At 46.5% G+C, this 25,407-nt stretch overlaps 2 protein-coding genes across 5 annotated transcripts; one reads left to right on the top strand and one right to left on the bottom strand.

Annotated features, from left to right (window-relative positions):
* Positions 1 to 6,017: 6,017 nt before the first annotated feature.
* On the top strand, positions 6,018 to 6,995 carry C1H21orf140 (chromosome 1 C21orf140 homolog). The gene has a single exon (XM_045558215.1). The coding sequence runs from the start codon at positions 6,018 to 6,020 to the stop codon at positions 6,771 to 6,773; it is 756 nt and encodes a 251-aa protein (XP_045414171.1). The 3' UTR covers positions 6,774 to 6,995.
* A 6,442-nt stretch (positions 6,996 to 13,437) lies between these two features.
* Positions 13,438 to 25,372, bottom strand: SMIM11 (small integral membrane protein 11). 4 transcript variants are annotated; one of them, XR_006732737.1, is made up of 5 exons: positions 25,273 to 25,372; positions 21,657 to 21,738; positions 20,957 to 21,071; positions 16,010 to 16,240; positions 13,438 to 13,619 (listed from the first exon to the last, which is right to left on the bottom strand). XR_006732737.1 is itself a non-coding variant. In XM_045540603.1 (5 exons), the coding sequence occupies exons 3-4, from the start codon at positions 20,966 to 20,968 to the stop codon at positions 16,076 to 16,078; spliced, it is 177 nt and encodes a 58-aa protein (XP_045396559.1). In that variant the 5' UTR covers positions 20,969 to 21,071; positions 21,657 to 21,738; positions 25,273 to 25,372; the 3' UTR covers positions 13,438 to 13,619; positions 16,064 to 16,075. The 4 variants fall into 4 exon arrangements, 3 of the variants coding, with proteins under 3 accessions (XP_045396559.1, XP_045396560.1, XP_045396561.1); XM_045540603.1 differs by having other exon boundaries at positions 16,064 to 16,240; XM_045540604.1 differs by having other exon boundaries at positions 16,064 to 16,240; positions 25,269 to 25,315.
* Positions 25,373 to 25,407: the final 35 nt, after the last annotated feature.

Raw genomic sequence — 25,407 nt, 5'->3', positions numbered from 1 at the left:
ACAGGACCACAGGGGCTTGGATCTGGGCACCTCCCCAGCTGCCCACAGTAAGCAGCAGGGAAGGGTGACCTCAGTGCCTTACTGGCTTTGGGGGGGCAGTAAGGAGCCCCAGTGATGCCTGAATCCATAGTGATTTGATTTAACTAAATAAATGTGATGTTCCCTGCACAACTGAATTTGTGGAATAAGACTTAAACCTGCCACATATATACACACATCTATTTATAGTGACAACTCCTTTGGGTTTTTTAGTTTGTTGGTGGGTTTTGTGGTTTTGGGTTTTTTAGTTTGTTGGTGGGTTTTGTGGTTTTGTTTTTTGTTTGTTTGTTTTTTGGTGCAACTCGTTTCTAAATATTCTCTTTTCCTTGATGAAGAGTGTGGTCTGTGGTAGGTGGAAGACAGCCCAACAGAGCTGCAGCAACACTCACATGTTGAATTTAGCGTCAGCCATCCATATCTTGTGAGTTTTCACTAAAGTTTTCTGTCTTTGAACTGAACAAACTTGATCTCTCAATTATATGAAGTTAACTTAAATGAATTAAACATATTACAATGTTCCACCATAGGATTTCAGTTGCCTGGGCAGTGGAGAAGAATTAGAAGTAAAGAAATCTTTTCTAGAAAAGCAGATAGTAGTGGCTCTTGGGGCCAAGGGAGACACTCTGATGCAGACGGTATGTGGAGGGCTTCTAGGGGGTGGTGAGGTTCAGCCTCCCATCCTGGGAAGTAGCTGCAAAGAGGTTGGGTTAGGGTTAGGATTAGGATTGGGTTAGGGTTAGGATTAGGGTTGGGTTAGGGTTCGTTAGGGTTAGGATTGGGCTAGGGTGAAGGTTAGGGTTGTGTTAGTGTTATTGTTAGGGTTAGTGTTAGCTTAGTGTTAGGGTTAGGGTTATGTTAGGGTTAGGGTTAAGGTGGTATCCTGCCAACACCCTCTAAAATTCCCAAAGTGGGAGGTGACCTCATGAATCTTTGTTCTCTCTCCAAGATCCTTAGAAACCCCTGTGGAGCTGACAGCCAGGAAAGGGAAGTTCTGAGAAGGCTCGAGGTTTCATGCCAGGGAAGGAGTGGGCAGGGATCCTCCCACGGCGAGAGAGGGGCCCAGGGTGCCGTCCACTTGACTTTGCAGAGGCTGTAGAGGAAGAGAGAGCATATTTTAGCAGACACGGTAAGGTTCTCTGAGTTTCTCTGGTGGTCCACAGTACAAAGCTTTGCTTTAGTCCGGGCCCCTCTGAGCCCCTACGTACCAGGGCAGGCTACTTCCGGTTCCTTGTGCAAGAGCAGTTGCTGCCCAGACTCATGCCTGGCCTCTCCCTGGCCAGTGGCGGTCGGGCACAGAGGAGTCTCCACATAGACCTCTCTGCTGGTGCCTCTTGGTTCCTAGGATGCCACCCCCAGATCCCTGCGTCCTGCCTTATTGCCCTAGGCCAAGGCTGGCAGGTGCCCGTCTCAGAGCCCACCTGAGTCTGGTCTCCAAGTGAACCTTGATTTAATGCTTCCAGGCTCCCATTATCCTCCAAACCCACAGCCCCTGTGCTGGCTCCATGATCATCCTCAAGGGCATCTAAATTTGTGTGTCTTATACCAAATTCCTGTTGTCATTGTTTTCATATTACCAGATATACTCAGAATTAAAGAAGTTAAAATAATGAAATGTCATTTTGCCTTTCAAATTGACAAAGGTTAAAAGTTGTTAACATCATGAGGTGGTAAAGACCTGGGAAATACAAATCAGCAAAGTCTTTCTAGAGGGTGACATTTAAACCACGTGGCTTTGACTCCTTCATTCCCCTGCCTTCTACACACATGCACATCTGCACGCGCACTCCTGACCCTGTGAGGAGACGCTCACCGCAGCAGTGCTTGAAACAGCGAAGACCTTGACATAATCCAGATATACACAAGATAAGGTATTTATCAAATAGTATGTGCCCCATCCATGCAATGAGTGCATTAAAAAGCATGGGGTTTTTCAGTGCTAATGACACGGCAATATGTTTGTGATTTATCGTTAGGTTTACAAAAAGCATGTTACAGAACAAAATATAGGGTATGATTTTTTAAAAATTAAACATCTATTAAAGGGATGTTTATCTGTTTGGAGGTTTCTGATTGGTTAAGCTTAAGTTTTGCTTTACTGTTTACATTGGGTTGAGCTTCGGTTTGCCTACACCGGAACCCAAGGCACTGGAGCTGTCTCAGCCTAATGGCCTCTCAATTGATTGTTTTTTAACACTGGGGATACCTGAAAGACCAGAAAGTCTGCTCACCCCCAGGTACATGTAGAGTTTAATGAACAGAACACTTAGCAAACAGGAAGTGCACACACCGCATGTAAACACAGAGTGCCTGTGACCTCACTCTAAATGCCCTCTTGTCCCTTGCCCTGATTTGCAGTCACTTCTTTGCACTTCTGCTCAGCCCCTTCCTCCCGTCAACAGAGAAGCCTTCGGATTTGCTGGCTGCAGTCCCCTTGGAAGCCGCCATCCACTACACATTTACTGGACTCTAGGGAAGCATTAGAAAAAAGTTATTCAATGACACTTGTTAAAGCACCATGGGGAAGACTTCATTCAAGGGGGAGACTATGGCAGTAGGTACAGGGACCACTGTAGTGGGGGCTTGCTGTGGGGGAGATAGATTGGGCTCAAGTCCAAATACAGCGTGGGCACGTGGGAATTTATATATAGCCAAGGAGCAAGGTGGGAGTCAGTGATGGAAAATTACTAAGAGGAAGCACCAGGGGGAAGGAGGATTCTGGCTAAAGTGATTTAACAGGATTTTTGTAGAAGACAGGCCAGGGTGACCAGAAGTCACCTGAGGTATGGGTGGAGAATGACAAACCTAATCAGATGTTGAGAGTGATCAGGTATCAAGGGCAGGGGTACTTGCTAAGCTGACTTAGTAGGGCTCTTTTGCTAAAACTGGATTTGCTGTGATCAGGGTCTCCTTCCTGGGGGGCCCATTTCCCACTGTCAGGGCCCATCTCCTTGTGTTGGACCTTTGTTGACCTTTCTTCTCTCCCACTAGATGGCACCTTCCCTGAGGGTAGGGACTCTGCCGTCATTCTCAGATTTAGGCAGAGCCTGGAACCTGAAGGAGCTCAAGATTTGTTGATGAAATAGAGAGAAAGAGAGAGAGAAACAGAAGCAAGGAAGGAAGGGAGGGAGGGAACATTTTCCATTTTTGCCATGGGAAGACATCTATTTCATTTGAACACTGGTCCTCAGTCTTCAGTTTCTGTTGTTTTTTTTGTTTGCTCCTCCCTCCTATCACATTTCCTTGTCCCTCCAGAGTCACCACCCAACTCTCTTGGGGCCATCTTCCCAGCCAGTCTCTGTCAACAATAATGGCAGCCCTACTAAGCTCTGAGTCAGCAGGTCATGTCTGCTACTGCCTTAGTCCTTGCCTCAGTGCTTTGACATAGATATTCTCCCATTTTACAGACAGGGAAGCAGAGGCTGATGAGGGGTGTAGCTGAGATGTGACCCTGGCCGCGTGCAGTGCCAGAGCCTCTGCCCACATCCCAGTGCTCAGCTGACCTCTGCTTCACCACACAGCCCCCTGGGGTCACATTCACGCCTGCCACCTTGGCCTGACACCTGCTTGGACTCTGTCCCAGCATTTCCCACTCTGACATAGAAGCCATGCCAGGAAAGGCAAGATAAGTGCTTGATTCTTCTACTTATTAATCGACACAGTAATATGATGGTGCCCCCCAAAGGCACCTCCAAAGGTGACTGATGAGTTTTTTGAGTACTTTTTTGTACCACTGTGAACTCACAGATTTTTATATATTTGTTCTGCTTGAATTTATTAAGTCATTGTTTGTTTATTGATTACTGATCAATGCTCAAATTCTTCCATCTTTGGCCAATAGGAGCCGCTCTTCATCAGCTCTTGGGCTATTTCTGCAGAAGCCTGTAGTCTTTCATGACTTCCTTGCTTTTTCAGGCTGCACGAGATGCCTTCAAGCTCAACTGTGCATTTCCCTCCTCAGACCCAAAATCAAAGAATCCCTGATTCCTCGATCAGAAAATGATATTTAGAGACCACAATCTGGGGTTAGCGTTAAAAATCGCTACTAGGTGGCTTTTGCTTCTCAGTCTTTTCCAGCAGACAGAGGTAGGAAATAAATATTTTTAAAAGAGAAAAATAAATCATTAATTAATATTGATATAGTCAATTCCTTTACATTCACATTATTTTAGACTGAAAATCTAACATTAACATAATTACTTATCATAAGTAATTTTATTTATCATAAAACAGGCATGAGCTTCAAAATAATGATACCAGTACTATTAGTGACAATAAAACTACTGAATACAGCTTCAGGCTGCATGTGTTTTTCTTTGTCCTCAGCATATATCCCACAAGGAAATACATAATCCGAATATTGTGTTGTAGGGTCACTTGAAATAAATTCATGTCTGTGTGATTTTGTTACTGACATGATAAGTAGCGAGGTTCATTGGTTTCTGTTTTATTTGTATTGTTTAATGATTATTTATTTTATTTTTATTTTTGATTTATCTTTTTTAAAAATGTTGACATTTTCCATTAAAATTATAAAACAAGGTACATTCAGAGAAGCCTAGAATTCTTACTTTTTTCCTCCCTCCTGTTCTCTCCTTCTCCTTATAAGCTAAGCATTTGAATTAGTGTTTGCTTTAGTCTTCTGTGGTTTCTACTTGAACATATAAGCACACTGCATATATATGCATATTTACACACACACAAAAGATAACATAATATTTTTACTTGTCTATATACCTGAACAAGTTTCTCATATCCAAAACTGAAAATTGGGTGAGAGAGGCAAAGAATTGTTGCCCTAGAATTGATCCATTGCACTACACAGTGTTTCACATTGTTGTCCCAGGCCACACGGTCCTTTGGGGTGGGGAGAGAAAAGGGAGTGGCTGAGCAGGGGGACACTGGGACCACCATTGCCACTTCTACCAGAGCAGTCCCAATTCTGTTCTACATATTTGGCATCCATGTCAAATGTGGTCTAAAAGTGGTTTCCACCACTAAAAGAAAAATCCTAAGAGGAAATGACTGTAAGCCAATTATCAACCCAAACCTGCTGATCCTGGCCTCTGGGAGAGGCTGTTTGGGGACCACATTCTTCATGGTAACTTTGTTATGATGGGATGGTCTTACTGTCTGGGGTCATCCAAGCTTGAGTCCCAAGAAAACTCTTATGTGGGTAAAAATCCTCATCCATTCAACAATAGAGCAAAGGACCTGAAAAATCATCTTGTCCTTGTCTTTGTTCGAGGGAATCCCTGTGCATATTATGAAATGCCTTTAGCTCTGATTAAGGGGAGAAGAAAATACAAAGGAAATTGAAAAGACTTCTAGAGAGTGAAGGCAACTGTCACTTTGCCTGTGTATATAAGGTTAAAAGTGCTTTCCAGATGGGACATTGAATTCGCTCAAAAACTGGCAACACCAGTGGAAGACAGTTGTGCAGACTGACTTCCTTTTGCTTTTTGCCATACCTCCTTCTGCCATCTGGAAAAAACTACTCTTGATTGTGGTTTTACACAAACTCTGTGCACACACAGACACACACCACCCAAGTCCAGGCCCCCCTGGACACGTCCCGACTGTATCCCTGGTGCCTGGCATAATGCCTGAAGCATAGAAGGTGCTCAGTAACTATTTTTGGAATGGATAAATGAATGTAAATATTTCTCTCTAATAAACCAAATGTGTAGGGCCATACACTTGGCTCATTACTATTAAAAGATTGCCAACCTCTGTTCCAAACCTATTGCAGAAGTGATGTCAAAGTAGCCTTTTCCATGGGTCCCATCTGCCATTTCCATATCATGTGGGCAAGCAGGGAGTTGTTCTGAGTATGTATTCCATGATGCTTTGAAACCCAAAATGTATCTATGGGACTGACACAGCTGTAAGAAAGCCCTTTATGAGGTCATCATTCCCATGCTGGCCAGACCTCCACAGGTGAAGACATGCAAGCTTTTAAAACCACTTGAGAAGTCACCATGCCTCACTTTGCAAACCCTCTCTTAAGAAACATCATTATCAGAAGTCAATTTGATAGCATCAGGAGGAAGCAGTGCCTCCAATATCTGAAAACCCTAAGAATGCTGCAATCTGATGGATTTAAGACTGTATATTTTGGGGAAACCAATATTCCAGAAAGCCTTGTGATGGGGCAAGACTTTAGTGATGGATATTTCATTCAAACTCCAAATTGGTGTATCGTGCACGCCGGTGGTAGTCAAGGATGGGTGCCTTGGAAATACCGGATGTTCCTAAAAGATGAGCTGTGTAACAAACCAGAAGACAGCCTCTTCTCTGAGTTCTGCGATGTGGTGAGAAAGGCTTACGGGAAGTGTGCCATCGTGGTCAAAGACAGAAGGCTGCAGGAGGAGCTGAGGCCAAAGGAAGACAGAGAGGCTGAGGTCCAGCCCTACATCCCAAAGGTCATTAACTTAACCAGCATTGTGTGCTGCCCAGAGGTGGCCAAGTCCCACGGCCACGAACTACTCTCTCTGCCATCCCTTTGCAATTACCTGAGCCCTTTAGACACAGCCTGGTCTTCCCTGAAATGGTTTATCATCAATAACAGAAAAGAGTTTTGTTTGCAGTCCATTGACAGTATCTATTCGTACCAGTATATACTTTTAAGTGATTTAATTAGCAAAGGGATTGCAAGGATAAACCCAAGCAAGTGGAAAACTTTAACTAACAAAGTACAGAGATGGGAAAACTACTATCTTGGGAAATTTTCTTAAGGACAATTCCTCCAACAAGCAGTGAGACTCTGCTATGTGTCCAGTCTTTACCACCAACTTTGTGGAGCTCGAGTCCAGAGCACTGCGGCCAAAGAGACTTCAACAGCGACCTCACAGGGGTGCTGCAAGGACTGAGGGCTTCCTAAGGATGTTAGCAAATTGCTTTGAGTTCACTGGAGGTTTCATTAAAGCTTATTGGTAAATGAGGGATCTCAACTCGCATCATGTTAAGGCCACTTTGAGGGCTTTGTTAATGGGAGGATTAGAGCTAACCCAGCCCAAAGGAGGATGGTGGTGAGCAGGGGTGAGCAGGGTTAAAAGTCGTGTGGTCAAAATTTATGTCCAAGAGAAAAGGAGAACCAGCATGCAGTTGCAATAAAAAGTGAAAACTGGCTGGGCACAGTGGCCCATGCCTATAATCCCCACACTTTGGGAGGCTGAGGCGGGAGGATTGCTTGAGGCCAGGAGTTTGAGACCAGCTTGGGCAACATAGTGAGACCCCATCTCTACAAATAATTTTTTAAAAAGTGAAAATTAAGTAGTGTACCAACCAGTTTCACCCAACAAAATAATCCACAGCGAGCCAGCTTGCCATCAGCAAGGGACATTGTCTAGACAGTGGCCGAGCAAGACTCTTTCCTTCCTCCTTCCTTGACAGCAAGGTGGTGGAGAGTGAGTGAGGCATGGGAGGAGGTGAGACCTCATCCAGATCCTCCAAGGCAAGTTGGTGGTCCCAGCAAGGGACCTGGAGAGATACGACAGCGGTTGGTTGCAGAGGGACTTGGTGGGTGAACAGGAGCAGTGATGAGGGTCTGTGGAACCCTGTTATCCAACCAACCTCCCTGCCAACTCCGAGAATCCCAACAGAAGGGCATTAGACATTGCCATGGAGTTTCAGCTCAAGGCCCTGCAGCCAAACCACCTGCAGCTGGCACAACCACCCCCTGTTCAAGTTTGGGGTTGCTGCTGTTGTAAGTTGTGAGGATTTGTGGTTGTATTTTTCACTTTGATAGAAAATGACCAGACCACTATTAAACATGTCATAAAACTCACTCTTGTGTATATATGTCCAGGCAGTAATTTTACAATAGAAGTAATCATCCTGAGGAGTGCAAAGAGTAACTTCCATGGGCTGTTGCTAGGGAGGGAGGCTGCACGTTTCGGGGTAGGGTATACAGGAACTCGGTACTTTTCCCTCAACTTTGCTGTGTGGACTTAAAAAATGGCTCTTAAAAAATAAACTCTACTTGAACATAACTTGAGGAAATTTCTAGCTAACTCCTAACAGACGGCTATAAGATTGTGAGGCCAGGTTCCTGAGAACCAGGTGCAGACAGCGTCGTTTGCTTTGCTGCCTTCTCTCCGGAACCTCCCTGTGTTACTCAGAAAGACTTTCTCTATGTCACGTATATTTTAGGATTGAAGTTCCTTGAGAGCAAGTAATAGTATTCAAACTTCCTTGATCCCTTCAATGTGCAGGCCCAAGTGTAGGTGGCCTGAGTTTGGGGACATGAGTGTGTTTTGCCCCACATCACATGTGTTCCACGCCTTCCCCGAGTTCCCAAGTAATAAGCACTGACAGCTACACGTGCCTAACACAGTTAATTCTCACAACGGTCTATGATGCAGGAACTATTATAATCTACATTTTACAGATGTGGGAAACTGAGGCACAGAGAGACTCAATCCAGAGTTCACGCTTAGAGCTGTTATTCACGCTGCCTCTCCACTGATAGGAAACGCATTTAATCTTCAAAACAACCCTATCAGGTAGCTGCTCTCATTTTTCCAATTGTACAGATGAGGAAACTGAGATGTTGGAATGTCATTAAGGCCACCAGATTCCAAAGCCCGTGCCGCTCACTGCCATGCCTAGCTCAGTTACCAGAGCCCGGCTTTTCCTTTCTCACTCCCATAATTTATATGGTGTAAGGCTGGCCTCTGACATCACACCAGATGGCAGCTGGCAAAACAGCCACCTACAGCTGGACACCACAACACAAAAGTATTTCCACACCAAATCAAGGAAGAGGCAGAATATCTTTTTAAACACACATTTTTTTGCAGTGAGGAAAAAAAAAATGGAATGTTTTTAGGTTATCAGATGAACAAGATGAACCCACAGGAGCTATTTTTGTTTGAAAACCAAAACAATCTAGCAAAACAGGCTTAGGGTTTTATTCCTTTGAGGCCTCGTTTAGTCATTAGAAAAGCCAGCAGAGGAAAGAGAACATCAGTATAACCAGAGAGATCAAAAGCACTACCTGTAATGTGCAATTTAGTTACATAAGATTGTATTCATAGTTAAGAAATGCCACTTTATACTAAGTGTGGAAACTTCCAGCAGATACCAACAGGAAGTGCACTGGGTTTTGGGAATCAGATGGACCTAGTTGGAACCTCAAGTTTCTAGCTTATTAAGTTATGAGATTTTGGGTAAGTTCCTTTACTTCCCTGAGGCTCAGTCTACTCATTAGTAAAATAGGTTAATGCCTGTAAAACGGTGTAGCTCATGCCAAGCCAGGACATTGTGTCTGGCGCCTACTGAGTCCTCAAAAAACTGAAGCTCTTATCATCACAGTCCATGCTGAGGTTGAAGCAAATGTGTCCACAATTAGACCTACTGTCATTGGCCTCATTTCCTTTTTACTCTCTGAGGAAAGTTTTTGCTTCTTTTTATCACCAGGATGTAATAAGAATAGACACATCTTAAGATACTTTGATCAAAGGAAACTTTGTTCTCTGGTATTTCTTTTAAGACCATCTGCAATAGGTTGGGGAATTAATAATATCAATAACAAGAGGTTTCTTCCGGTGGGGGTGCAGCAGGGAGGCTGGTGAGGATAGCCCAGAATCTCTTTGGGAACAGCCACATTTAGTGCACTGTACTTAACAACAGTGGGTGCCAATACACAGCAACGCGGGGTTGGGCCACACACCTGTAGACCAGTCCTCTGGAAGTGAGTCAGTGATGATGGTGGTGGTGTTCTCCTTCTGAGTGGTTGGTTGATCAAACATCCAGTCTTTTCTGGCCTTCACCATCACTAACAACCAGCTTCCCATCCCCACCCATGGACCAGGTGACTCCCAAGGAGGGGAGTGTCAGGAAATGGTGCTGGACCCAGGACAAGGCAGGAGGGAAATAAATGAAGAGAGCACGTTACCCACAGTTCAACCCGTCTGTGTTGGATGGAGCCCGCCTGGCCGATTGGGGCTGAGTTGCCCACCGAGGGGGAAAACACTCTGTCCATTGATGATCATTCTGCCACATGAGAACTGTTTCTACACACTTGACTTCATTCAGTTCAGACAACCACCTCATAGAGCAGGCAGGGCAGTGATCACTGAGCTCATTTTACCAATGAAGACAAGGCTGGGGCTGTAGCTAAGTCACCTGGGCATGTACACAACAGCAGTATCAGGAGGGTCACAACCAGAACCCAAGTCTTGCTGTCAGAAAGCCCTCACACCCATCTTTACCTGCTCCACGTGTCAGCGAGGATTAGGTTGGACTATGAATAGTCCACAGAGATGTCAATAAAATAGAAGGAACCCCACCACCACCAAAAATAAGAAGTGTCAAGGTGTCAGTTCAGGGGTGATATGATGGATCCGTGGTCACCAAGAGCCCAGGGTTCTATCTTTTTACTCCATTGTCCTAGACTTGGTTCAGGCCACAAAGTCACGTCATAGTCCAAAATGGCTGCTGAACAAGCCACTGCATTAGCATTCCAGGCAGTAAAAAAGGATAAAGGGAGGAAGACTGTCTCCCGGTGACAATCCCTGGCTTCACCCTGACACAGGCGACACCTACACTCAGGAGCTCCTGTTCTGGCAGCAGAGGCTCCTTGAGGTCACGCTGGCACCAGCCGTCTGTCCCCTCCAGGCCCCGGACAAAGCGCGAGGACGCTCGTGTCCCCAAGTCTGGGGGAGACGCAGTACTGTGAGGATCAGGCATGGGGGCATCTTCAGGAATGAGTCGCTCAGACGGCTCTGCTTCCTAGACAGGAATTTAAAGAAAGCTTGGGGAGGGGTAACCCTACTGAAAGAATCCCAGATTTTTTGTTTGAACTATTTGGTTTGTGAAATACATCAAGTACGTCTCTGTTACGTATGTCTTCGTTAAGCAGAATATATGAGACCGTTTAACCTTTTCTTCATGACTGAGGTCACCATGATGAACATAGCATCATCACGTGTGACGTTCCCGTGTGGGGTCTGCTGGCACGTGGAGATCATGCAGTGAATTCTCAGGCCGCTTCTGAAAGGCCGTCCTGGGACTCTCTGGTGGGCAAGAACGTGGATTTCAGTTTCTGCCCTTTGCAGTATCTTCCAGCTACCCAGGGATGGTCACCTCCTCGGTATGTGTTTGTTCTGAGTCATGGTCCAGAGGGCTGCTGGACAGCGGGTCCAGATGGGGACAGTGGCAGTGGGCTTTACCACTCTATCCTCCTACCTACATCCAGCCGTGCACATGTGCATCCAACCAATTATTTAAAATCAAACAAGTCTACTTACTTCACATACCCATGGAAGGGAATGGGGCCAGTAACTCCAATCAGTGATTAACCATCTCCCCCTAGTGGTACAAGAGTGTATAGGAAAGGTAACCGAAAAAAACCAAAACCCCAAATGCTCTTTACAGAAAACCCATGGGCATGCTCAGTGGTTTGGTCCAATCCATGCCATCTTCCACTATGTTTTCCAAGAAGGTGGCCACAGGTTGCACAAATTCCAAAGCTTAGCTTTAAATCCCAAAGCCTAGAAAAGTTCCTGTGTTTAAAATACACTTGAGTATCTACTGATCAGGCACACGTGATTCTCCATGAAAAGCCGACAGCCCCTCCGCGTTGGATTTCTGGGGCACATGGCTGGGTGAGCATGAGGGAGGAAGTGGCACCCAGAGCTAGCGGGTCCACTGCCAGGCATGGCGGGAGCAGGTGATGCCCCGGTCCTGCAGAGTGAGCTGTGAGCAGAGGCCAGACCCCTGGCGCAGAAGCAGGGACCAGGGTGGGCAGGGCATGCTGCCAGGCTGCAGGGGGGGCCTGACAAAGGCAAGAGGGTAGGCTGTGGCCCGGGTCAGTGCTGGGCCCCATCTGAGCAGGTCACGGGAGCGTGGGTGGGGCCCAGGTCGCAGAAATCCAAGGGCATTATGCCTCTGCTCTGGCCACACATCCATGCTCCAACAGGACTCCAGGCCACAGCGGGGCTCCCAGGCAAAGGCTGGAGCAGCCTCCTATAGGGGGCGGAGGTATTGGGCTTATGTGAAAATCCTCTTCTGACTACGGTGAGGTCTGCAACTTGCAGTGCCACTGTCTGTTCTGTACTTAGAACATAGAGCCTATGTAAATTCTTTCCTGTTTCCTAAATTGTGATTGTAACTCCCCGACTCCTCACATTGAAAATGCAAAGCTCCACCAAACTGGGAACAGTGGGTGGGGTCGACATCTATTAATAGACACTCCTGCAAATTCTCCATGTGGCCATCAGCAGCGAGACAAACGCCACCGTACTCACGGCCCTGGTCACTGCTTCCTCATTCCCTGTCCACCCTGGTGTCTTGAGAGAAGTGAGAGAACATGAACCTGTAACAGAGGGAATGGCCTGGGAAAAAAACAGCAAAAGATATATTCTCCTTAAAATTTCCCTCTTTCTGGGAACTGAGCTCTGCAATCCCTGTCTGGAGCAGGTGGCTGGGAGGGGCAGGGGACTGTCTTTTGTTCTTTATGTCACAGCAGATAGCTCAGTTGAACTGTGGCTCCATCCCAGGCCAGACACCTGGCCAGCAGAGGTCTGGGTGGGCCTCCCAGGTGGGCGGGGGTCACAGGCCTTGCCTCTGGCAGACATAGGACAATTAGAATCACTAACCCTAATATCCCAGAACTGAGGGCCCTCCCTTTAAAAGCTCTGTATTTCTGCTTATGTATAGGAATTTGCATTTTGAGGCAATAGTCTGCCATTTTCCTCCTTTGCTGGCAAAGTAATAAACTTCTTTTTTCTTCTTCTCAAACCACTTGTTCTCATTCTTCTGATGTGGCCTCAAGGACAAGTGCCAAGCTTTCGGTAACAAACCCTTTTCATAGAGATCTCGATGCGCTGGGTGCTGAGCAGTAACCAATCTTACCGTTGCCACTGCTCTAGAGTCTGAAAGTCTCCCATGAACGTCCTGCCTTTCACCTTTATCTGCAAATCCCAACAAGCAAACTGGTGAGGAGAGGACAAAACGCACCCGGGGAGCTCCTCTTCTTTGTTCACACCAGGACTCAGGAAGTGAATTCTTCCTGGACTCAGAGCCTGTCACTGCAGGGCTCTCACCCTGCACTTCCTCCCTGTGAGGACCTCCCAGGGCAGCACAGGAGCCAGCTCTCCTGGACAGTGCATAGCCTCCCTCCACCCTAGCAACGAAAACACACACACAGGACAGCACCTGCAGGAGGGAGAGAAGAGAAAAGGGCCGGGGGAAGGCAGCCCATCAGGGAGAGGGTGAGGGGCCGAGGCTTCCGTGCCCAGAATCCCAGCCCCACAGCAGATGCTGCTTCCCCTGTCCCCACTGGGATCCCCAGCTAGAAATGCAAAACTCCCTCCTCTCACAATATAGGTGTGTGTGTATGTGAGAGAGTGTGAGAGATACACACTCTCCTTGACTTATTCCAAAGACCAGAGACACCCTTTTTACAAAGGTATTTTATTTTAGTAAACAAAATACTGGTTCTTTTAAAAGCATATAAAAATTCCCATTGTCTTAAGTTAAAGGCCCAGGTTGGGAGTTTATCCTCTGACACATCACTCAGTGGGTTCTTGCTTCTCGGCTGGAGTCCACTGGAGCTGACATTTACATTGCAAAAGCTAGAAAGGAAAGTGGAAGGGTAGGTAGGAGGCAAATGTTTGATAAAATTACAGTGAATGTTTTACTTGTTCAGCATTAACACTTAAGTTCAGCCCTTTCGGACTTGACAAACAGAAACTACTCAAGTTTATCTATTAATGAATGTATTTTAGCACCACAATTTCCCTTTCATCTGAAAACCTGTTTCGCTTAAAACAAGGCACCAGTCATTGAGAGCTGCCAGCCGAGAGGGGAGACCAACTCCCAGTCAGTTCTCAGCTCAGCAGGGAGCCACCCAGCCCTACTTAGCCAACAGGTCTCCGGTGATGTCTGCGGAGAGAAGCGGCCTTTATGATCTCACAAATAATCTTCCTCTTCTCAGTTTAGCACGCAAAATGAGGACTGTCAGGAATATAAATTCAATCAGCAGCTCTGCAATGTAAACTGCCTTCCCTCACCCTTTAAAATTTCTCTTCCCCTTCCTAGTGCCTGCTCCTGAGTTTCAGTCAATGAAACAACTCTAACAATAAATCAATAAAAGGCAAGGTTCCATGACAGTAACTTCTTCTGCCTGGCAAGAGCCCACAGCTCCCTGAGGACCAGCAAGTGGCTGCGGCTGCTGGAAAGGGTGAGGAAGCACAAGAAGCGCTTCCATGAGCCCACGTGCTGGCATTCGGGAAGGCAGCATGGCTCGGGCTGGGCACGGTGGCTGAATGAGTTTGACCTGGGTTCAATTTCTGGTTCTGCCCTTCAGCAGGTATGGTGTGAGCCATTCTTTCAATCTGGATATACCCCACAGAGCCGTCAGGACTGAATAAACCAGCTGTGTACGAAATGCTTAGCAAAATGCCTGGCACAGAATAATCACTCAGTAAGTGTTGCCACTGTTACTCGCAAGTATGCCTTTAACCTCCTAGTCTGCCAGTACTGCAAGGGGATTCCTATTAACATATGCGGAATCAGAGTGAGCACGGGTTGTGGTCACCTAGCCCAGCGGTTCCTACAGTGAGTGACCTGTTGCTGAGAGGACTATGTATGGTTTTCAAAAGAACAGATGCCCAGACACAACCGTAGACAGAATGGAATCTCCCTGAAGCTGGGGCCTGAGAATCTGCATTTTAATAAGCATCCCAGCAATTCTGATCCTTAGCCAGGTTTGGGAACCACTGATCTAGAACCCCCGACTGCCATATTTGAATCCTCTTTCAGAGAAGCCCAGAACTCGACACACCAGAATGAAGGAGACTGCTGTCATGTGTTAAACCTGTAACGGGGGCCTTGATGTGTTCAACTGCACAAGCACGGTCTGGGCCTCCTGCGTGCACTGTGGCAGGCACCGGGCTACAGTGACGAATTAAGCCCTCGTGACTGGTGAGGAGGTTGTCGGGAAGGGCCCTGTAGCCTGGGACTAACCAGCAAGGCTGAGGACCACGAAGGTCTATGGTGGCCAAAGTATGGCCCCTAGGAGTGCGGGGAGGAGCAGGGAGAGGTGGCAAATGAGATCTGGGTTAAGCACAGATTGGCAAGGGACTTATTTGCCACACCAAGGACTCCAACTTTATCTTGAAGATAATAGGGTTTCTTAATCAGGTCGTTTCTCAATCTTCAAATGACCTGTGACTCCTCACCTCTACCTTCTCCACTTACATCTACAAGCTTAAACACCTGCAGTCCCCGATCACTGGGCCGCAGACCCATACTGGTCTGTGGCGTGTTAGGAACTGGGCCGCACAGCAGGAGCTGAGCAGCAGCAGGCCAGCGAGGGGAGCTTCATCTGTATTTGCAGCCGCTCCCCATCACTCACATCACTGCATAAGCTCTGCCTCCCGTCAGATCAGCAGCGGCATCACATTGTCATAGGAGCTCGAACCCTACTATAAACTGTGTACTCGAGGGATCTAGGTTGCGCTCCTTATGACAATCTAATGCCTGATGATCTGAGGTGGAGTGAGGTGGTGATGCTAGCGCTGGGGAGTGGCTGGAAATACAGATTATCATAAGCAGAGAGGTTTGACTGCACAATAAATGTAATGTGCTTGGAATCATCCTGAAACCATCTTCCCCACCCCCCTGGTCCATGAAAAAATTGTCTTCCATAAAACTGGTCCCTGGTGCCTAAAAGCTTGGGGACCGCTGTTATACACAACTCGGGTGTTTTTAGTATGTGTGTTTCTCTGGGGAGAATGCCCACAGCTGTCATTAAATTCTCAAGAGTCCTGAGACCCTATGCCTATTAAAAACCACTGCAGGTTTAGAGAAGGGTGAACTGATTGGTTCATCCTCCATGCACCTTGGCTCCACAGCAGAAGGGCCAAGGATGAACGTCTGCACCTTAGAGGGCAGGTGGGGCCACGTGCCCTCGCTCAGCCCTTCAGACCTGAGGGACGTGGAATTCTCAGACCTGTCACACCTGTCAATTGGCCGCCCTGACCACTGGCTGGTTCCCATTCGCAAGGTCGGGTACCTCGATTCCCCTTCAGTTATCTTTCTTCTCTGACTGCTGCTTCTTCTCAGCCTCCAGCTTTTGCTGTTTTGCTTCCATCCTTTTCCTTTGGTATATTTTCACTCCAGCAAATGCCAGGCAGAGAATTAATGTCTTCGCTGCCAAGATATACAGCAGCAAGGGCACGTGTTCAAGAGCCTTCAAGAGGAAAAAAACCATTTGAAATGTTCTATCATTGATATGGCATGTTTCTTTAACTTCACGTAACCAATATTTACTGAGCACCTATTCTGCAAGAGGCACAAGGCTAGGTGCTGGGGCTACACTGGGGACCAAGCAACAAGGTCCCCCATCCCTGTGTGGCCAACAGCCTAGTTACACCCTGCTCTTCATCACTCGCTACTGGCTTCACGGAGGATCACCACACAGCTACAGGCGTAGGGACTCTGGTCTCGTGCAGTTTGCTGGCCTCCCAGATCCCTGCTTCTGTGGCAGCAGCCGGGTCTAGTGAGAGGAGCCTGAACCAGGCGACCTGGGTCACAGCTCTGCTCTGTCACCAACTGGCTGTGTGACCTGGTCAGTCACTGGGCCTTTCTGGGCTCCCACCTCTTTGCCTATAAAGTAAGGCCGGACCAGACCTCCCTTCTGGAATCTCCAGCTCTAGCACCCTACGATTTCCTCGTTTCCAGTAACTCATTAGCACTGGCATTTGAAGATAAAATAAAATACAACAAAACTCAAAACATTAAAACTTAGCTACTGATTAACTGCTTCCATAAACCCACTGGCTAAAATGAAGTCTAGGGAATAACTATGGATTTGAATTCCCCACTCTTCACACTAGTAGGTTTTATAACGAAATTCTATATATCACGATGGTATTTCAAAGTAAATACTATCCTAGTTTCATACACATGGTTAGTATGACTGAATGATTATGAGATTTTTGTGTTATTAAAAATTCCTTCCCAAATAAAGCGAACAGGTATGCTTCTGTTGAGTAATCATTATTTTATAGGACTAGGCAGAATTTATTCCAATGAGATCATTACATTAAATTGCCAAATATCATTTATTATATGTAATACCAATAAAATGAGATTGTACTACAGGGAGTACATTTGAACCTCCCTCTAACAGTTAGTTTAATGAAAAGTGATCTGCAACTAGTGAGAACAATATGCTCACAGAACTAGGGGGCTGCAAAGACCTTTCAGGATGACCGAGCCTAGTCCGCCACCTTGTCTTCTGAGCAAGGCGAGCAGAGCCGCTGCGGGTGGGAGGTCTGCCGTGTCCTGCAGCTCGCTCGCAAGGAGGCTGGAGTGGGAACGGACAGTCTAACCCCGGGCCAGGCTCCCTTCCCCTGAGTCCTAATTTCTAATGAAGTGGAATTAATGAAATCACAATTTATGTCCATATATGTTCCAATGATTTTTTTCAAGTTCTATAAGACTCAGACCTGGATGTGGATTTCACAGTTAGAAGACCGAGCATCGGCTGCTGTACACCAGGAACTTCCCGGGTGCTAAGTGCCTTACGTGGTTCTTCACGCTTTCTCCACGGAGCAGATGGACCACCCTGATCGTGGAGCTGAGAACACGGTAAGCGATGGAGAATCTGACCCAGCTCTGACCTTCACCGACACAGTGTCCTGTACCATGTATGGTGTGCTCCCAACCCCTGGCAATTTTACAATTAAATTATGCAAAGAAACGATGGCTTGGCTACTAAATTTGCCAGAGGCAACTGGACTCACTACCTTTGAAAGCATTTAAGTGGGTATGTACGGATATCTGCAGAAGGTTGTAATGGGATACAATAAGAATATAAGGGACATCATGGGGGAGGGGAATACAAATATTTAAGTCATTTTAACTAAAACAGGAAGAACACAAGAACACTCCATAACCAGATAATAGTTTTCAATGATGAAATCATTTTAACAGTAAGGAATAAACACAAAATCCTCTCTTCAGAAAGATCATTCTGGCGATAGTATGAAAGATTTACAGTTACAAAAGTAAAACTTTCAAACACTTTACCCTGGTAAATACAAGCATCCTAAAATATTGGTTTGGTTTCTAGACTCTTCCTCCCTTAGACCTACTGCTAACCACTGCCCTCCGCCCAAAAATCTTCAAATTCCTCTGCTTTTTTGAAGGTTCACATTTTAGAGAGGTGAAGGTTTGACTCCATTTATACAAACCAGCCGTGAAAAGGATGTCTAACATTGTTATATATACCTCTTTTCATGTTTATTAGCATTTTCTAGGCTAACTGAAGTGCTGACTCATACTAGGAAAGTTACTCTCTTCTGATTTTCTAAATCTTTCTAGAATCAGTCTGTTACGACGGAGCCCACACGATAGCTCGTGGTTCTCTGTGATCGTCGCAGGAAGGTACGACCTCAGCAGGAAGTTAGCAAACCCACTGCAACAGAAACTCGCCGGCCAGCGGGCGCAGGTCAGTGGCGCGGTATTTACTTTCTTTTCAAAGGCAGTGGGGAGGCAGTGGCAAGAGTCAGAAGTTGGGACTGAGGAGGAGGCAGAGCGAGGGCGGCAGAGGTCAAGGACGCTAAAAGGGCTAAAGCCAGGGCTTGGGGGGAGCCCCTTCCTGCCCCTCTCGAGAGCACTAAGCTTCAGTTGTGTTAAATCCCTCTCTGATTTCCTTCTAACAAGCCCCTTACATCTCTCAAAATATGCAGACCTCCAAGGAGGAAAATGAATGTTGTTGGGGTGGACTAGATCTATGCTGCTTTTTAGAAAGAAAACCCCAATATCTGTGAAATGGGAATAATTAACTTTACAGTAGTGCTGACTGTTGCTGCCAGCCATGGCACACTGAGCCGGAGGGGACGGCCACAGGATGCCTTCAGCTTCCTGCAGCTCCCTGCAGGCGGCATAAGCAGGGCCCGTTCCTTTCTGACACTACCGAGAAGGGGCCTGGGTTTAAACACAAGGCTGCTCCACGGTGCTGTGTCTGCCTGCAGCTGGGAAGGTTTGGGTCAATTTTGTTCCTGATGCAGGAAAGGACTGTCACAGGCAGGACTATGTTGGGCAGTCAGGTGGGTTGGTGTCACTCCACAGTTAAAGAGAAAACTCTATGCGGTGCCTTGGCCCCGTGTGCATCAGCATCACCTGGGAACTTGTGAGGAATGCAAATGCTCGGGGCCCACCCGAGACCTACCCAGAGACTCTTAACTAGACCTCAGAGTGCCTGCCATGCACGTGGAGTGGGAGGACCACCGCCTTGGAGCATTAAACAGAATGCTTTGAACCCTGCTGACACAGCATTTAGTAGCAGTTACTGCCTCTCACCCCTACCAACTCAGCCACTGCAGTGGGTGGTGAATGCCCTCTCTCAATCTTACCCCCACTTTCTGCTCCTTCCCCCTTCGTCCCCCTCCCCACCCCTACCGCTGTGCTCAGGCCCCCAAAAGTGTTCAACAAACTCCCCTAGTTGTCTATGCCTTCACAGCAGAGTCCCTCTGCCCTCCTGCAGGGCCCCCCAAGCCCTACGCCACAGAGCTGGGGGAGGGGGACAGCCACTCTCCCAGCTCCCTGATCCTGCTTCTAGACCCTTCCAGTTTCTCCTTGCAGTAGAAAGTTGCTGGAGGTTTTGAAGAAGGAAATGTTCATAATAATTGAAAATATTGCATACAATAAAATCTCATATTTGAAAATACACACATCATACTTATATATATGGAAAAAAATACTGGAAAAAAATATACCAAAACTGTTAATATTTAATAGTAGCCATCTCTGGATTGTGAAACTACTTAAGATTTTTATTTGATTTTATGCTTTTCAAAGCAGCTAAAATCACATATTTCAGTGGCTGCTCTCTTAACCAACCTCCGCCTCACCTTACTGACTTCAGGGATTAAAAGTGGCATTTCCTTTCTCTCTGTAAAACCTGCTGACAGTTGCCACAGCCACTGAATGCCTCTAGCTAGCAGGTGACTCTGGTTTCCAGTGAACCTCTGCTCCCACCAGCTGAACGTTGTGTTTACTCACCAACCAGTTTAGGTTGTACTCGATGCTATATTAAATAGTTTATTTAAACACGATACTTAGGAAATATGACCACATAAAGAAAAAATTGTTTCCATGAAAACTGAATTGAATGCTTTGAAAGATCCAAGTCTGAGTTGGAAAAAAACAATGCTCTTGGCAGGACCAGTGTAAAACATTAGGGAAAAGCATCAAAATCTGGAAAGATTTTGTATGCAGATTGCTTCATAGGATCTTAATCCACTGTCTCAGTCACTTTAGACTCCTATAGCAAAGTACCACAGTCTGAGTGACTATAAACAAGAGATATTTATTTTCACAGTTCTGAAGGTTGAAAGTCCAAGATTAGGGTGCAGCACGATTGGGTTCTAGTGAGGACCCCCTTTCAGGGTGCCGACTGCTGACTCCTTGTTGTACCCTCACATGTCAGAAGGAGGGCAAGAGAGCTCTCTGGAGTCCCGTTTAGAAGGGCACTAATCCCATCCGTGAGGGCTCCAGCCTCAAGACCATCTGCCCCAGGCTCTACCTCCAAGTACCATTACACTGGTGTTACAGTTGCAACATACAAATTTGGAGGAGATATAAACATTCATTCCATTGCATCTATTTTAAAGAAACTAAAATGTAAAACTGTAGGTAAAGCTTTAAAGGCATGATTTTTTGCAAGAAAAACAAGGCAGATCTGAAGTCAGCAGACGTGCACTCAAAGAAAGGTCTGGCCTTCTTCCAGAAGTCTGGTAATAAATGTATATTTGTATGTTTTAACATTAAATATTATTACGCTTTCATTTACTTTTCCTTTTTAATCAATCTACTTCTACGGAACTTTTATTCTGAATTTTTACAATCAGGAGAAAAGAAAAAAATCCAAGTCATAAATACTTAAAACTATTCTTACCTTCCAGTTCATGGCAGACCAGCTATGAATTTACTCCTGATCAATGTAGGCCCCCCACAGACAAGCACATGAGGAGGAGCTAGAAGTTCAGGTTCAGGGTGCTGGAAGGTCTGATCTGGGGTGGGAAGAAAAGAAACAGGTCAGTTTGGGCTTTCCAGGGCAGACCACCTTAGCAAGATGTCTCTTCAATGGAAAGAGGGCACGTGAACTGAGAGCAGAGAGACGGGCTGTGTCCTCACAAGGCAACCTAGAGCCTGGTGGGAAGCAGACAGGCTGGTGAGGGCCAAGACAGGCCTGGCTCTTGTTGAGCAGCAAGCTCTCCTCAGCCCCCAGCCAAGGTGGCAGTGCCACTCCTGATGGGACATGTGCTCCCATCCCATTCATCTGTGGAACTAAAGGCCCAAGTCCAAAGCTGTCCCTCCACCCACCTCCTGCCCTGAACACGGGCTGGTTGTGGATGGGTGTCTTTCTTTCTCAGGGCCTCTGAGTGTTAATCAAGCTAATCTTGGTTTTTAAAAGATTATCTGGAGGCAAAGGAATAAGTGACAGGGGAAAAAATTTGTCCTAAGAAAGCAATTCATATGCAGAATTCCCTCTAAAGCACCACAGAAGATAAGGCAAGATGTGACAAGGCAGGGACACAGCCAGAGCACAGGATTTGCTCTGGGGCCTCACAGGTCACTAATTTTAGAACACATACCCCAACAGCCAGAAGACTTCTTCTCTGCATGAAGAACCTACACACTCTGATAACTGACTTCCCTCTGAGGCCTGAGTCTCATCTGTAAGTGAAGAAAGGAGGTGTCAAACAGGTGTCTAGGACCCTGACTTTTTCTGAAATTCAATGATTTATAGCATAATAATCATAGCTTCACTTTATTGTGCCAGGCTGTACCAAAGTGCTTAGATGAACTAACTCACTCAGTCCTCACAGACTGCCCAATGAGGCAGCTGATTACTCCACTTCATAGAGGAAGAAAGAAAGTGTAAGTAACATATCCAGGGTCTTCCAGGTGGGACTGGGATTCAGACCCATCCCGTCTGGTTCCAGGGCCTTAACCTCTGTACCATCCCGATGCAGGCAGAGAGCTTCACATTCAAAAATCATGGCGACACTTTCCTTTAAACGTACTTACAGTTAGAATTAAGAAAAGTGGATGAAAATTTTACAGGCCTTTAGAATGGGGATAAGATGAACCTCAGGGAAGATGTTTTCAAAAAAAATTCACTTACAAAAGCATGTAAATATAAAAAGTTATATCTCATCTCTTCAAGGTTATAGTACCTTGAAAACAAGCTAGCACTTGGCACAAGATAGCCAAGTTTTCCCCAGGACTTTTTCAAAGTCAGATAAGCTAGCAATATGAATTTACACTGTAGATCTGTTTAGATGTAATCATGGTAAGTGAAGGTGCTATAAAAAGAAAATCACAGCCTCAGACACCTGTGAAGAGCTGGCCCCATAGATCATTCAGTAAGAAAATTCCTAGCTAACCTCCCATAAGCAAGGACAGGCAAATTGTACCTGTGTCTATCACCTAAAGCTAAAGCCTATCCAATTCCACACTAATGATGAATTACAAGTTCATCTTACAGGTAACAGAACAGGAGACAAGGTGGAATCAGACATTTTTCACCTTCCCAGGGACATCTACATAACTGATGCTTCCTTCACTCCCTTCTTTTATGTAAAATGTAGATTTCTTGGGCATCACAAGAAGGTAGCCCCTACCTCATCACCCCCCTACCCCAACCCCACTGCCTTTTTCCTCCTCTCTGTATACAGCCTATAGATTGCTGAAGGTTCCAATATCTTCTTCAGAAAAACAGCCACAGCTTGTCTACTGTTTGTGGTTTTCCCAGGCACATCCTCAAAATTTTGGCTTAATAAGCCTCCACTGATTGAGATTTTTGCCTCTGTCATTTACTTGGGTTGACAGTGCTCATGACCTTCCTGTATAAATGGCCCACTTGTCCTTACGTAGCAGCAGATTCTGACCTGCACTGAAGAAGTATGTTCCTAATATGTTATAACTGTTGCTAGAATTTTCCCTTTGAGTATCTCTAATAATCTTAGGGATTAGCTATGTTGTATATTAAAATAAAATGTTTAAGGCTTGTAAATTTTGTTTTTAAAATTTCTCCTTTGAGTTGTATACAAATATAGTAGGTGACTTTGGCTGTTCCCCACAAATTTTCTGAGACCAAATTATAGACCCAGTGAATTGATTAGGATATTGATTCCCAAGGTCAAGAACAAAAAGTAGGTCCAAAACTCTTGCAGGAGGAAATAAACGAAAAAGAACATTCAGTGGTCTGGCCCGCTGGTAAACATGCGCTATGATACTAGCAATGTGACTTTGGACAAGTCACTTGGCCGCTTTAAGCCTCAACTCCCCCATCTGTAAATTCTCCTTCAGAATGGACTGTAAACATTAAGCACCATGCTTAGCACACAGAAAGAACTAAATAAATGTCAACCATTATTGTTGATAAATCTTTCTTCTTGCAGTAATGGACATGCCAAGCTAAAGGACATAGGCAAGTCACACCCAGCAGAAAATGCAGTCATTCCACGACAGTAGGGTATGAATAAAGAATAAGCTGACGGCCAAGAGAACAGGAGATCTGGGCTCTGTTCTTCGTGGCACCAATGGTGGGACATGTGACCTGGGGCAAGCCTTTAACCCTAAGAATCAAAATGTTCTCATTTTGAAAATCAGAGTGCAAAAGATAATTCTTCAACTCTGGAATCCACAACTCAACCATCCTCTCTGATATTACAGAACCTGACTGCAAAAATATACTGGTGGTTGCCTCAACTTCATACCTAGAGTGATAGAATTGAAGCTCTTTAGGAAAGAAACCTGTGTAAAGTCAATCTGCAATAGGAGTGGAAGGGGTGGGTGAGGGTGGAGGACAAAAGGGCAAACCCCCCTGATTAGCCTTGCTCATTCCCACCCACTCACTGCCTCTGAACTACTTTCCCCCACTTCCCTTAAATTACATGCCCCAAGTCAGCCATTATCATAGCACCCTGCTCCCTCCTGCAAATGAGAACTAAAAAAGCTAAAAATATCACTGAGCTATTTGCTCTGCTGCCATATGTACACCCGATGCAATATTAGAAACAAGAGGCAGCAGGTATCTGAGGGCTGAACTGCAAAAGCCAACAAAATGAGAACAATTTTGACAAGCATAAAAATCTATCAAGGGCAGGGAATTTTAAACTTCCCATGGAACTATCCAGTCTTAGCTTAAAACTAAACAAACAGAAAAACCGACAATTGGGTTAGCTACCATTCCAAATATTTCTATCGCCCTAACTGCAAAAGTATCCTGAGTTTTCCTTTGCCAAGTTTGTCCTAGAAACAAAAAACATACTCGGTTATTTTGGTTAGGCCAATTAAAGCAATATAGACAATCTATTGCCCACAATCTACGTTTTCTTCTTGGCACACCTAAGAAACTCAACGGTCAGTCTATCTTTTGGTGGCTAACTCCTTCCAGCCACTAATCAGGCCCTGCCCTTTGCCTGAACTTTCTCTCTTACCCAGTATCTACCCCTTTCACGCCAATCCTTCACCCATCATTTTAGGTAGGAGTAGGTCCGGGGGCGGGGGCGGGTTGCAGGTGAACCTTGGGCATCACCTGGCCCTCTTGACTCTGCTCAGGGGTCGAGGGGGGATGGGAGGGAGAGAACCAGCCCCACCCGATCTCGGCTGCTCAGACTCCACATCTCATCTCTTCAGGGACATGCTAGGAGCGATCCATGCCCTGGGAGAGCCGCGCTGGTGCCTGCACTCGCTGTGCAACCCTGGGCGCGTTGCTGCACCCCTGTGGGCCTCAGCTCTTTCTCGGTAACCCGTGCGCCAGTCTGGAGTCCTGTTCCCCGACCTCAACACTCGGGAGCAACACCTGCCGCACTAAGGCCTGAGGTTAAGGGCCAGGGGCCGTCATCACTTCCCCAACCCTTCCACAGAACAGTGTGTCCAGAACATTCGCTCGTCCCCCAACACCCTCCGGAGACCAACACCCTCCGGCCGGAACCAGCGCTGGGCCCCGCGCGGGCCGTGTGCCAGCCTGAGCACGCGGGTCCGCGGATTCTGCGGCGCTGGGCAGCCTGGCCGGGTGGGACCGCGGCGCCGTCACCCTCCCCGGCCCCACCCCGGGAGCTGCGCGGCGGAATCCGGCAGGCGTTCGTCCCAAAAGAGAAAACGCGATCGCAGGGCCAGCCACCCAAGCAGATCCCAGCGCCCAAAACAGCTTTCGAGCTTAGGATCGTGCTCCCGCTGACCCCGTCGTCACGCACTCACAGCTCCCAGCGGCGGAGCCTCCGGCGCCTGGCCAGCACACGACACAGGATTCCCGCAGTGCGGCCGGGGAAAACTACACGTCCCGACACGCACCGCTTCGCGCGCAGGCGCAGTGGGCCCGGGTAGCCTCCGTGG

This window comes from Lemur catta, chromosome 1 (assembly GCF_020740605.2).
Source record: "Lemur catta isolate mLemCat1 chromosome 1, mLemCat1.pri, whole genome shotgun sequence".
NCBI classification, from domain to species: Eukaryota; Metazoa; Chordata; class Mammalia; order Primates; family Lemuridae; genus Lemur; species Lemur catta.
This window is presented reverse-complemented; position numbering and strand designations above follow the sequence as displayed.

Coding starts and splice junctions, on each gene's coding strand:
- C1H21orf140 (XM_045558215.1), top strand. CDS start 6,018: ATGCCTCACTTTGCAAACCCTCTCTTAAGAAACATCATTATCAGAAGT.